Source organism: Lithobates pipiens, unplaced genomic scaffold (genome assembly GCF_037356315.1).
Source record: "Lithobates pipiens isolate NorthernLeopardFrog02 unplaced genomic scaffold, aLitPip1_a1.2 Scaffold_13, whole genome shotgun sequence".
NCBI lineage: Eukaryota > Metazoa > Chordata > Amphibia > Anura > Ranidae > Lithobates > Lithobates pipiens.
Genome location: NW_027507718.1, coordinates 165,096,485 through 165,110,238, shown reverse-complemented (window position 1 = coordinate 165,110,238; position 13,754 = coordinate 165,096,485). Strand labels below are relative to the sequence as shown.

General features: G+C 47.4%; 1 protein-coding gene across 1 annotated transcript in view; it reads left to right on the top strand.

Moving 5' to 3' along the window:
* Positions 1 to 13,754, top strand: part of LOC143974426 (FYN-binding protein 1-like) — a 449,689-nt gene that overhangs the window by 240,689 nt on the left and 195,246 nt on the right. The window contains exons 7-8 of the mRNA XM_077475803.1: positions 7,827 to 7,989; positions 8,084 to 8,117. Coding sequence (XP_077331929.1) covers positions 7,827 to 7,989; positions 8,084 to 8,117 — 197 coding nt within the window. The remainder of the gene's footprint in view (positions 1 to 7,826; positions 7,990 to 8,083; positions 8,118 to 13,754) is intronic.

Sequence of the window (13,754 nt, the reverse complement as noted above, 5' to 3'; positions counted from 1 at the left end):
ATTGTATACACTATTTTTATTTATTTTTTTTGCAAATTTTCTTTCTCACAAAAATGGAGTTACCGTTTAATATTTTATAAAAGTTTTTTCATCACATAGGGGACGAAAAGTTTTTTTGGTGACAGGTTCTCTTAAATGACCCTGGATGTCTCCCCTGTGCTTCATTGAATGTAATGTAATGCATTGCAAATCTCATTGTATTGCATTCTTTCTAGGGTATGCTGGCTGGGGACATCAAGCGGCAGACCCAGGAGTGACATCAAACATGCTGCTTTTCAGATCAGCAGCAAAGAGGGGAGGAGAGTGGGCTTGAGTGCCCTCTGTTCCCTCCCCTCTACCCAGCAGCATCCGATTTATTTGTTCCGGACCTGCAGATGGGCTTAGCGGAGCCCAGGATACATGGTGGGGGTAGGGGGCGCCATTACTGGGGGTGTGTGGAAGCAATTGGGTGGCTGCTTCCATCTGACGGCAGGAGTCTGCTTATCAGATTTACAAAGCAATGTGTGTAAAACCCCCGCTGTTAGGTCCGTACGATGTATGAACTTCTCCTTTAAGGCCCCTTGCCCATGGGCAGTTAAGCACATTCATGTAAATGCCCGTGTCTTTCCCCTACCAGGTAGCCCAAGTGCAGCATACAGCTTCCCATAGCATGTCTGTTTGCTATATTCACGTTTCATATATCTGAGCACAGCATGCCACAGCTTTGAAAGGCTGTACGTTGTGCCTGGGCTTCCCAAGAAAAAAGTAGACTTTTCTTTTTTTTTATAATTATTTTGGATTTATAGATTACAAATGTTGAGTCTTAACAATCTTCATGACTTTTTAAAATACTATTCTTGTTCGGCACATGTTTAAATCTGGTATGACATATGGGCTAATTTTAGCCCTTTTTTTCTTGTACGCTGCGCAATGTAACATTAAAATGATAAAGTAGTCCTACTACTTATTGAGGAGGTTAAGTCTGCCGAGCTGAAATCCAAGTACTTCACGCTAATTTTAAACACCTCTTGGTTAGAGTGGAAATGGCGGAGGAGGAAATACAGTCCACCGCACTCAAATACAAGGAGCTGACCATCGTATGATGCTCAGAGACATGCAGCGCCATATCGAGGATCTGGACAATAGGGAGTGCAGAAACAACATTCGTGTTAGAGGCCTACCTGAATCAGAGGCACCTGAAGACTTGCACAACATCCTGCAAACCCTATTCAACAACCTCCTGGGGGAACCCCCGAATGTACCTTTGGAGATGGGCCGTGCACACCGTGCCCTGCGTCCCAAGGGTCCTGCTTCCAGACCTGTGATATCATATGCAGGATCCACTCCTACCCCCTAAAAGAGGACATCATGCGAGAAGCCTGCACTATCAGGAAGGTGGTCTTTGGCAATGTGCAGATACAACTATACCCAGACCATCACCTTACAGAAACATAGACTTCTCCAACCCTCCTACTCCTCCTCCTTTTGCTAAAGGAAAATGACATAGTCTACCATTGGGGTTTCCCCTTCAGCCTTACAGCCCATCGGCAAGGAAAATCAGTGGTGTTACGCTACCCTGAGGACTTGGACATTTCCTGTGACACCACGGAGATCCCTGTCTCCCACCTCCAAGAATGGGACCTAATGGCCACACCACCACCACCACTCCCCTCGGTCTGCCAGAGGTCCCTTATGGACCGGAACAGGGGAGGAAAATTGGCTTGGTACAAGGTAGAGTAAGACGGGGTGATCTGGACCCCCCCAAGTATTTCAGAGCTGTCGTCTTCCAGTGATAGGGGAAGCATTGCTGCAGGGGTTCTACCTTTGCTGCTGAGACATTGATAGAGAGCATCCGATTTAGTTGCATTTATTTTATAGCCAGAGAGGGATTTATAAAGATCGAGTTCAGCTTGTAAGTTGGGAAGTGAAGTTCTAGGTTGGGTCAGGGTGAGTATGATGTCGTCTCCAAAAAGTGGTAATTTGAACTCCCTTCCCCGCATGTCCCGATTTTTACGGATGGATGCCGCCAGGAGCTCCACACACAGCGCGAACAATAGTGGTGAGAATGGCACCTCTGGTGGGTTCCGTTCGCTATTGGGAAGGCAGGGGACAGGGCAAAAGGGGTCTTAACCTGGGACACCTAGTGTATAGGTGCTGAATAGCCCATAGCAAGGAACCCCAAAACCCCATGTGTTTCAACGTGGTGAACAGGAAATGCCAGCTAAGGCAGTCGAAGGCCTTTTTTGTGTCCAACCCAAGAGCTAAGATTTCTAGGCCGTCCCTGATTGCCACATCTATTAGGTCAATAATCCCTCTCATGTTATCTCCTACTTGACGGAGGCGGACAAAGCCAACCTGATCCTTATGTATCAAGGAGGGGACAGTATCAGGTTTAGATGCATCGAGAGGAGCTTAGTGAAGATTTTTAGGTCAGAATTTAAGAGTGCAATTGGCCTGTAGCTAGCGCATAAGGAAGGATCTTTGTCGGGTTTGGGGATCAACGTGAGAAATAATCTTTGCATGTCTGAGGGAATAGAGGTCAGCTGGAGAAAGGCATTGAACAGTTTACACATATGTGGTAGGAGAATGGGGAGGAAGGATTTGTAATATTCATAAGAGAGGTCATCTGGGCTGGGGAATTTATGTGTGGGCAGGGTCTTAATGGTGGCTGTCAATTCCTCTACTGTGATAGGTGCATTGAGGGAAAGAAGATCCGCCGCCTGAAGTTTGGGGACACCGCTGCGTTCTAAATAGCTGTGCAAGTGGTTGGTCAGGGTCGTGACTGAAAAAAAAAAATATCTTCCCCTGCAGTGGGCTCCCCTGCACTGCAAAGGGTAAGTTATCAAAAGATGAAGAGGGGAACTTACTTCACATCCTACTCCAGCTGGCTTGAGCACTCTCCTGTTCTGTTCAGAGTTTGGGTCTCAGCATTAATAATTAATTAGGTACAATACATGGACATTACATCTGTATGCAGGGTCGGCACTACTGCTAGTTGAACTAGGCAGCTGCCTAGGGTGCACTGCCACCTAGGGTATAGCCATGGCCACTTGTTTCCCTTCAACCCTGGCCTGGGAACATGAGGAGCTGAAGGCCGCCACCCTTCACATGGCCGGGGTGCTGACTGACTGCTGGACAATATAGAGAAAGCAGCAGCCACGGTGGATGTCCAGCAGGGGGGCTGTGGAGGTGGTAAGTAGCAACTTGACATGTGAGGAGGACGTGTGGAGATCCCCTCATTGGTACACAGCTCAGCTGCGTCCGCACACCTTCTCTGCCTAGCTCACTGACGCTTCCTGGAAGTGCTGTTCTGCCTGACAAATCACTTCCAGGGCAGGCTGGCCACCTCGTTGACCTCGGTGGTGTGGTGCTAGGTGACTAGAGCTGCCAGTGACATGACGGTGTGTGCTCCCCCATCTCAGATGGCTGGTACACCTCACACAGGCAATGTCACATCCATCCACCTGCTGGAGAACTACCCAGAGCCCCAGTGTGTCCCATCTGCCAGGACACAAATCCGCTTCTATTGCCCCTACTACTACCCTCTGAATGTATCATGTCTAATGTTTGCTGGGTGTGTATGTGGTAGATAGTATCATTGGTAGTGTATTATATATTTTATACTTGATATATATGTCATACTGGACACAGGGACTCCTCCCTAGGGCAGGATGCCCCTACTTGTCACTTTTTTTTAGTGGGGGGGGGGGGGAGCAAGTAGCTGCTCCTGCCTAGGGCGAAAGATAGTCTAGTCCCACCCCTGCCTGTATAGTACAAAATAGATTACAGCACACACATACAAAATTACATTTAAATTCTGCAGGGCTATTTAAAAACACCTGAACATTGTCATAAAATATGAGGATTTAGTCACACTATATGGTCATATAGTGCTAAGCCCACTTACTGCATCAAAGTAACCCATTATCAGTGGGTCCTACACTAGTAATAGAATGAAAGATCCCAGGTCTCAACCATGGGAGACAAACTCCTCTTTATTGGATAACTGAAAGGACTCCTTCTATAACACTGGTGGGCACTAATAAGAGGTAATGAAGGGGGTATGGGGTGCTTATTGGTGTCCACCAGTATTACATAGTTACATAGTAGGTGAGGTTGAAAAAAGACACAAGCCCATCAAGTCCAACCTATGTGTGTTGTTATAAGCCAGTATTACCCTGTATATTTTGGTTGTTCAGGTGCTTATCTAATAGTTTTTTTGAAACTATCGATGCCCCCGCTGAGACCTGTGGAAGGGAATTCCACATCCTGGCCGCTCTTACAGTAAAGAACCCTCTACGTAGTTTATGGTTAAACCTCTCTTCTTCTAATTTCAATGAGTGGCCACGTGTCTTATTAAACTCCCTTATGCAAAAAAGTTGTATCCCTATTGTGGTGTCACCAGTACGGTATTTGTATATTGAAATCAATTTAAATCATATCCCCTCTCAAGTGTCTCTTATCTAGAGCTCATTCAGTGCTCATAACCTTTCTTCATAACTAATATCCTCCAGACCCTTTATTAGCTTTGTTGCCCTTCTTTGTATTCACTCCATTTCCAGTACATCCTTCCTGAGGACTGGTGTCCAGAACTGGACAGCATACTCTAGGTGCAGCCGGACCAGAGTCTTGTAGAGCAGGGAGTAAACCTGTCCCTTGGACAGTATGGTACCTGGAACTAAGTTGATAGGGCAATCATGGGACCAATGAGGGTTAGCTTAGAGGCAGATTTGGCACAGAAGACATCACAGTATTTTCAGTAGCATTCAGGGAGTAATTTGGCAGCTAATGAGACTAGGACAACTGGCTAATATAGACATCCGTCACTACAAGAGTGTCTCCAAGCCATGATCTACTGAATAACCCAATAAAGAGTTGTGGGCACTTAGCCATGGATATCCCAGGATCAGAGTTAGGATGGAGAGCAAATGAGGCAAAATTATATCTGCTTCTTGGGTAAAACATAGTAATACTAGCAGGGCCGCCATTGGGGGGGGGGGGGGCAGTCGATACAACTGTAAGGGGCCCACCCGGGCAGAAGAAGGCAGGACGGGTAAAGGGGAGCTGTTTTGTGCAGTACAGAAACGATCTTGCAGCTTCTGCTGCTCTGTGTTATTGAGCTCAGACATCAAGCTCTTTACTGCCACCTCTGGCTACTATGTGCATGTACACCCCTCGTCTGAGCTGCCTGTACTGTGCTCCTCTGTGTCAGCAACATGTCAACTTTGTGAAAACGAGCTGGGACTAGGTAGGAAGACCTTTATAAGTAGGGGCTGGGAAGGAAAGGGAGGGGTGCTGTTTATGTACTTATGTACAGGGAGGGGCCAGAAGCTGGGTGTTTACAGATGTGTGTATGTGTGGGGCTGACATATACACAGATGTGAGGGGGCTGACATATATATACAGGTGGGGGCTAACCTATATATACACAGGTGTCTGTGAAGGGGGTGGTGCTGACATATATACAGGTCCGAGGGGACTGGCATATATACAGGATTGAGTGGGGGGCTGAGTGCGTACAGGTGAGGTGGCCAGTGTGTGAATTCCGTGGGATGGCCCGTGGGCAAGCCCTAGGGAATGTTTGTGGTCTGGCTCGGGGAGCCCGGGACTAAAGCTGTGTAATGGGCCCAAACACTTCTGATGGATGACCTGAATACTAGCATGGGCTAGCAAGTACTTGTTGATGGTAATAATGGGAGAATGCGTAGACAAAGAGAACAAGAGTAAGCTGATACATAAGAGGCTAGAATTTCATTGATAAAATTACAGGCATTACAGGCAGAGATATTGAGGCAAATAGGCCATGCACAAGACTTTTAGCTTCCCAAGTGAATTTTCCCTTAGCTTAGTGAGTTAGGTAAAAAAGCACTTTGCAAAGAACACCCAACAACATGCAAATTGAATAATGGAAGTCAGCACAGCTCAGGGAAAATTCCCATGCAAAGTGAACATTCCCTTGAAAAGTAAACACTATCACAGTAACTTGTAGAATTAGAAGGGACGCACAGAACCCTTTGCACCCCCAACTGTCCAGCGTATCACAGCTACCTTACCCCCAGTAATGATATGGAGCCCCGCTATGCACCTTACACTGACTCATTGCGTGCATAACGCTTAACTCTTCCTCTCCCATCTGACACATACATATACATGCTTACAGGCTGCTGGGGAAACTTTTGTTACCCTCAGTAACCACTGTTTTAACTCTTGTACCATTATCTTCATACCTCAATGTGCTTAGTGGCCTGAGCTGTAGACTATATGTGCAGGTTACTTGCATTACACCCCTTTAGTAACTCTAGACCACGCAAAGGCAAAGTTTCAAAAGATTTACTGAAGAATAAGTTAACATGGCAGTTCAACATAAAGTTCAGTCTTTTCTTAACATCCCTAGACCCTAACTCCTGGAGTCCATCTTTGGCAGAGTCCATGGTGGTAGTGTCCAGGATTGGCATCTTCAGAGCAGACTGCAGGTCTCAGTACCTGAAAGCTAAGGCAAGGTCCTGAGGGCAGACATAAATGATTTGTCATCCCAGACTCAGCATATTCAGCAAGACAGGATCTGGTAATGGTAACAGTGGCAACTTTAGACTTTTAATAGCTCACAGCCCCTTGGGTATGGACCACTTTCCCTTTTATAACACACAACCAGTGAATCAGACCCTCTGAAAGCCCACCAAGAAAAGAACCAGGCAACACAATTAAACCTCACCTTCCCAACTGGCGCCATATCACCCACTAGTTGTCTTAAAACAGCCTATGTGCCTTTAACAAATCTACTCCATTGTGCTTAAGAGTCTAGAAAGAAGTTCATGTGTGCACAAAATGCAAAGGATGAAGGATATGGTTTAGCAGAGCTGCTCCTGTACTACTAAGCCTTAGTATTCCCTGATTTATTTGGGCAACTACTCACGAAATGACTGTTGGCACCACAATAAAGGCAAAAGCTGCAGTTCTTTTCCCATTTTTTTCTTGGGTGGAAAAGTGAGTGCCCTTTCAAAGTGGCACTCACAAAGACACAGACTGGATTGCCAAAAAGGTTCCTCCAGGTATGGAATGGTTAACCTGGGTGTGCTTGATAGCATCATAGAGCCCACTCTAAACTTGCTACAAAGTACTGAATAATTCCAGCCAGTGCCCTGGGTCCATCTTCAAAACTTATAGCACTGGGATTAGCTTCTGCCATGTAGGGATGGTCTGAGTTATCTTTGAGGAGACCTAAAGAATTAAAGAACACATTTATAGAGGCTGGCACAGGGTCAGAGGATGGTAAACTAAAGGCCCAGGACATTGAATTTCCTTTGAGTAATAATATTGTTATCTTACCTTGCTGTTGTTTGAAATTTGACAACTGAGGTTAAAAGTTTTTTAAATTAGAAAAATCCCAGGGATTACTCCTGAAATTATCTGGCAAGGAGATCTTAGGTTTAGGTTTAATGGTCAAAGCACAGCATGAGCAGGATGTGATTGAGAAGTTTGAACCCAGGGTGCTGAACCATGCATGCCAACTCAAGTGTTCATATGTTAAAAATTTAGCCATGATGAATGATCCATCCACATGACATTTGTTGGAGCAGAGGAGGCAGCATAAAGCTGTTGCCTGGCAAAGAGGATGCCCTCCGCTGTTGGCCAGTGAGAGCAGAGGGGGCATTGTTGTCAGAACAGACCCTGCTGTCCAACAACTGACACTTATGTTGGTGATGAGAGAGAGGCAGTGGGCTGTAGGGAGATAGAAACAGGCAGCATGATAGCTAGAACATTTATTCTGAACCTGTCATTCTTGGCCAATCATATGAATATAATCAGTCATGTGCATATATATATTGGTATTTTCCTCTGTTTCACAGTTCCATGGAGAAATAAAAGTACTAACACGAATGATGGTTGACCCTAATGCCAAAATTCAAAAACCAGGGCATAAGGATCTAACATATACAAGAGGAGAAATATTGGACGTGATTCAGCTTACCGATGCAAATAAAATAATTTGCCGAAGCTGTGAAGGAAAATGTAAGTTAACATTGTTTATACATCTGAAGATTTTAATAATGTGTACACATTTATTAGAAAAATGTTTTACTAAGCCAATATTTTTTTCTTACAGTTGGATATGTACCAAGAAAAGCTCTTCTAAATTTGTAAGTATTTTTGTGTTCTTTAACTGAAATATGCTAATAATAAAAATGCGGTATATATATTTTATAAATACTTACTACATTAAAGTGATTTTAAAGGTTTTTTTTTTTTTTAAATAACAAACATGTTATACTTACCTGCTCTGTGCAGGGGTTTTGCACAGAGTAGCACCAATCCTCTTGTTCTGAGGTGCCCTGGTGGCGCTCCTGGCCCATCCTCTTCATCGAGTGCCCCCACGGAGAGACGCTTTCCATGGGAGCACCCGTACAGACGCATTTCCGAGTCCTGCTGCCGAGTTTGATACAGACAGCAGGATTTGGCCTCGCCCCCTTCTCCTGTGTCACTGGAATTGGATTGGCTGGAGTCGCTGGGCTCCTGCACAGTGATGGAACGGATCGGTTCAGGTAAGAAAAAGGGTGTGCTCTGAGGGCAGCTGCAGCACATAAAGTTTTTCACCTTAATTCATAGAATGCATTAAGGTGAAAAACCTGGAGTCTTTACAACCCTTTTAAACATTTTTGATTTTGAAGAATCCTGAACAATGTGAATTTATGATATGCCACAAACATGGGATATACATTATAATAGGGCACCACCATCACACAGATCATTAACCGATACAATGGATATAAAAAGTCTACACACCCCTGGTAAAATATCAGGTTTCTGTTATGTAAAAAAATGAGACAAAGATAAATAATTTCAGAACTTTTTAGTGACCTATGAACTGTACAACTCAATTGAAAAACAATCTGAAATCTTTTAGGCGGGGGGAAGTAAAAATAAGAAACTAAAATAATGCGGTTGCATAAGTCTGCACACCCTCTTAAAACTGGGGATGTACAGTAGCTGTGTTCAGAATTAAGCAATCACATTCAAACTCATGTTAAATAGGAGTCAGTACACACCTGCCCTCATTTAAAGTGCCTCTGATTAACCCCCAAATAAAGTTCAGCTGTTCTAGTAAGTCTTTCCAGACATTTTCTTAGTCACATCCTACAGCAAATGCCATGGTCCGCAGAGAGCTTCCAAAGCATTAGAGGGTTCTCATTGTTAAAAGGTATCGGGAGAAGAGTACAAAAGAATTTTCAAGGCATTAGATATACCATGGTACATAGTAAATGCAGTCATCATCAAGTGGAGAAAACATGGCACAACAGTGACATTACCAAGAACTAAACATCTCTCCAAAATTGATGAAAAGATGAGAAGAAAACTGGTGGTCAGGGAGCAACATTAAAGGAACTGCAGGAATATCTGGCAGGTAGGGATAAGCTTCGTGTTCGAGTCGAACATACGTTCGACTCGAACATCGGCTGTTGGCCCGTTCGGCGAATTCCGAACGTTATGGGCCGTTCGCGCCAAATTCGTGTGGCGCTCACGGCCCACAATGCACTGAGTCATCGCAGTGCATTGCTGGCTCATGATTGGCCAAGCATGCACTGTGACCCCGCATGCTTGGCCAATCACAGCACCAGCAGCGAGGAGAGCCATGATTGGCCACAGGCAGGATGCCTGTGGCCAATCATAGCTCAGGCTGTGTAGTACACGCCCCACACTATATAAGGCCGCCAGCGCGGCGGCCTAGTGTAGTGTGTTGGCGTCTGAAGCAGTTAGTGGGTGTTCTGTGTACCTTCAACACAGTACACACCGATCGTTTTCGGCCGATTTTCGATCTTGCTGTTGTGTAGTGGTTGTTGTCTGTGTGCCCTGACCGCAGTATACACCGCTATATTCACCTCACCTATATAGCTAGTGATCTATCTTTTATAATAGAGCTTGCAGTCAGTAGTGTTAGGAGCTTGTGCGTGCTGTCTGCGTGCTCTGTACCCAGTACACACCACTATATCCACCTACATAGCTCTTCTCTATTTGAGCCCACTTGCCATCTGCAGGAGTTATTGGAAGTTGTGTGTGCCTCCAGCACAGCACAGTATACATCTGTATATACCCCTTTATCTCTGGTGTTCTATAAAAAAGGCATCTGCAGGAGTTAGTGGGTTTTTTGTGCCTCCAGCACAATATACACCTGTATCTACCCTTTATTGCTGTTCTCTAATAGAGGCATCTGCAGGGCTTAGTGGGTGTTGTGTGACTCAATTACAGTATACCCCTTTATCTCTGGTGTTCTATAATAAAGGCATCTGCAGGAGTTAGTGGGTGTTGTGTGACTCCAGCACAATATACACCTGTATCTACCGTTTATTGCTGTTCTCTAATAGAGCCATCTGCAGGGCTTAGTGGGTGTTGTGTGACTCCATTACACTGCTGTTTTACCCAACTCCCTTCAGGCCATTACCATGTCTAGAAGGCCAGTAAGGAGAGGCAGACAGCCGCGAGCCGATAAAAGAGGGCAAGCAGGCTTTGTGTCTAGAGACAACAGTGCTGGTCGTGGATGCGGTGCATTGTCATCAGCACGTGGCCATGGGACACGCTTGTCCTTCTTTTCGGCAGCTGGACATGTTGAACCGCAACATGCCAACGACTTGGTAGAGTGGATGACCAAGCCCTCTTCATCCTCCTCATCCTCTCTCACCCAATCTCAGGGTACTAGCAAAGCAGCTGCCAACGCATCGTCTTCCCTCCTCTCAATGTCATCATCAGTGACTCCTTCCCTAGACCCACCACGTCCTTCTGAGGAGTCTCCTGAACTCTTTGAGCACAGTGTTGGGTACATGCTCCAGGAGGATGCCCAGTGTTTTGTGGGCTCTGATGATGACACTCAGCTAGAGGAAGGCAGTAGCGTGAGCGCAGAGAGAGGGGATGCTCAAGAAGGACAGCAATCTGGCAGTCATGTTCCACAAGCTGCAGCATACTGCCAGGTTTGCTGCAGCGATGAAGAGGGAGGGGATGATGAGGGCACTGACTCCACGTGGGTGCCTGGTAGGAGAGAGGAGGAGGAGGAGGAGGAGGAGGCACATGTCCAACGAGGCAGGATGCCCTCCGGGGGCCAGCTTAGGGGCAGCACACCGACTGAATCACACCGCAGAGCTCCGCCTGTGCAGGGCGCTGCCTCTGCGCGTTATTCTAAAAGTTCTTTGGTGTGGGCCTTTTTTGAGACGAGTGCATCAGATCGCACCACTGCTATTTGCAACATATGTCTCAAGCGTATCTCGCGTGGCCAAAACATCAGCCGCTTGGGTACCACATGCTTGACCAGACATATGTTGACCTGCCATGCAGCTCGTTGGCAAGCGTACCTCAAAGACCCACATCAAAGAACAAAGCGGACCTCTCCTTGCTCCTCATCAGCTGGCATCTCAGTCCTCTCTGAAACCTGCTCTGAGAGGAATGAAGGTGTAGAATTAGGTGTGTCACAGCCAAGTGCTTCCGGGAACTCTGCTAGCGGTACACCCACGTCCGATTATAGCAGGCAAATGTCCCTGCCCCAGCTGCTGGACCGGCGAAAGAAGTTCACTCCCAGCCATCCACATGCCCAGCGGTTGAATGCTAGCTTGGCTAAATTGCTAGCACTTCAACTGCTGCCTTTTCAGTTGGTAGACTCGGCCCCCTTCCGTGAGTTTGTACAATGTGCGGTTCCTCAGTGGCAGGTCCCCAAACGCCACTTTTTCTCACGGAAGGTGATTCCGGCTCTCTACCGGCATGTGGAAGGCAATGTCCTTGCCTCGCTGGACAGGGCGGTCAGCGGTAAGGTGCATATTACCACTGACTCATGGTCCAGCAGGCATGGACAGGGACGTTACCTGTCTTTCACGGCCCATTGGGTCACTCTTCTGGCAGCTGGGAAGGATGCAGGACAAGGTGCAGTAGTGTTGGAGGTTGTTCTGCCACCATGCCGCCAAAATGCTACTATTGGTTGTGACACACCTCTCTCCTCCACCCCCTCCTCTTCTTCTTCCTCCATGGCCTTTTCCAGTGCTCTGTCCTCAGAACCAGCGGTGCTCCGTAGGCGTTCCAGGGGCTACGCAAGTACGCAGGCAAAACGATGCCATGCCGTGCTTGCGCTGGTTTGTTTGGGGGACAGGAGCCACACTGGGGCGGATGTTTTGTCAGCTCTGCATGGGCAGGCCGAGAGGTGGTTGACGCCACGCCAGCTTAAGCCAGGAATGGTGGTTTGTGACAATGGCACCAACCTCCTCTCCGCCCTCCGACAGGGACAACTGACCCATGTGCCCTGTGTAGCTCACGTCCTTAACCTGGTGGTGCAGCGATTCTTGGGCAGGTACCCCGGCTTACAGGATGTCCTGAAGCAGGCCAGGAAAGTCTGTGTGCATTTCCGCCGATCATTTAATGCCTGTGCTCGGCTGGCTGAGCTCCAAAAGGAGTTGAACCTGCCCAAGAACCGCCTTATATGTGACATGCCCACCAGGTGGAACTCAACGTTGGCCATGCTGCAGCGGCTGCACACGCAGCAGAGGGCCATCAATGAGTACCTGTGCGACTACGGCACCAGGACAGGGTCAGGGGAGCTCGGTTTTTTCTCACCACGCCAGTGGGGCATGATCAGGGATGCATGCACTGTCCTGTCACCGTTTGAGGAGGCCACAAGGATGGTGAGCAGTGACAGTGCATGCATCAGTGACACTGTACCTCTTGGAGCATACGCTGCGTGGAATAATGGACAGGGCACTTGAGGCAGAACAGAGGCAGGAAGAGGAGGACTTCCTTGCCTCTCAAGGCCCCCTTTATCCAGACAGTGTTCCTGCTGTGCCACCCATCACACAGGAAGAGGATGAGGAGGAGGAAGAGGAGGAGGATGATTGTGTCAGCATGGAGGTGGAGGCTGGCACTCAGCATCAGCAGCAGCAGTCTTGTAGGGATGATTTACAGTCCCAAGAAACACGTGGACTTGTACGTGGCTGGGAGGAGGTAGCTGTGGATCATGTTGCCCTTAGTGACCCAGAGGACTCCGGACCGAATGCCTCAGCTAACCTACGCTGCATGGCCTCCCTGATCCTGCAATACCTGCGGAAGGATCCTCGTATTCTTGGGATCAAGGAGAGGGACCATTACTGGCTGGCCACTCTCCTTGATCCACGGTACAAGAGTAAGGTTGCCGACCTTATCTTGCCATCGCAGAGGGAGCAGAGGATGAGACATCTCCGGGAGGCCTTGCAGAAAGGTCTGTGCAACGCGTTCCCAGAGACTGGGAGGTTACAAACTCCTGGTCCTGGACAACGTGTTGCTGAGGCATCGGTCAGAAGGAGCGGTGGAGAAGGTGGCCGTCTGATGCTTTCAGACAATTTTTTAGTCCGCAGCCCCAAGGTATGATCGGTTCCAGCAACCATCGCCAGCGTCTGATTTACATGGTGCAGGAATACCTAGGGGCAAGGTCAGACTTGGACACCTTTCCCACCGAAAATCCTCTGGCTTACTGGGTCTTGAGGATGGATCACTGGCCAGAGCTCGCACAGTATGCAATTGAGCTACTGGCCTGTCCTGCATCCAGCGTTCTTTCGGCAGCCCCCCTTCAGTGCTGCTGGTGGCTTTGTTACCGATCACAGGGTGCGCCTGTCCACCGAATCAGTTGATCGACTGACCTTCATCAAGATGAATCAGTCTTGGATCACCCACAGCTACCAAGGACCTGAAGCTGATGTAACCGAATAATTTTTTTTGAAATATCACATCCCTTCAAGACTGCTTATGCTGAGTGACTGTCCTGTTATGTTGATTGT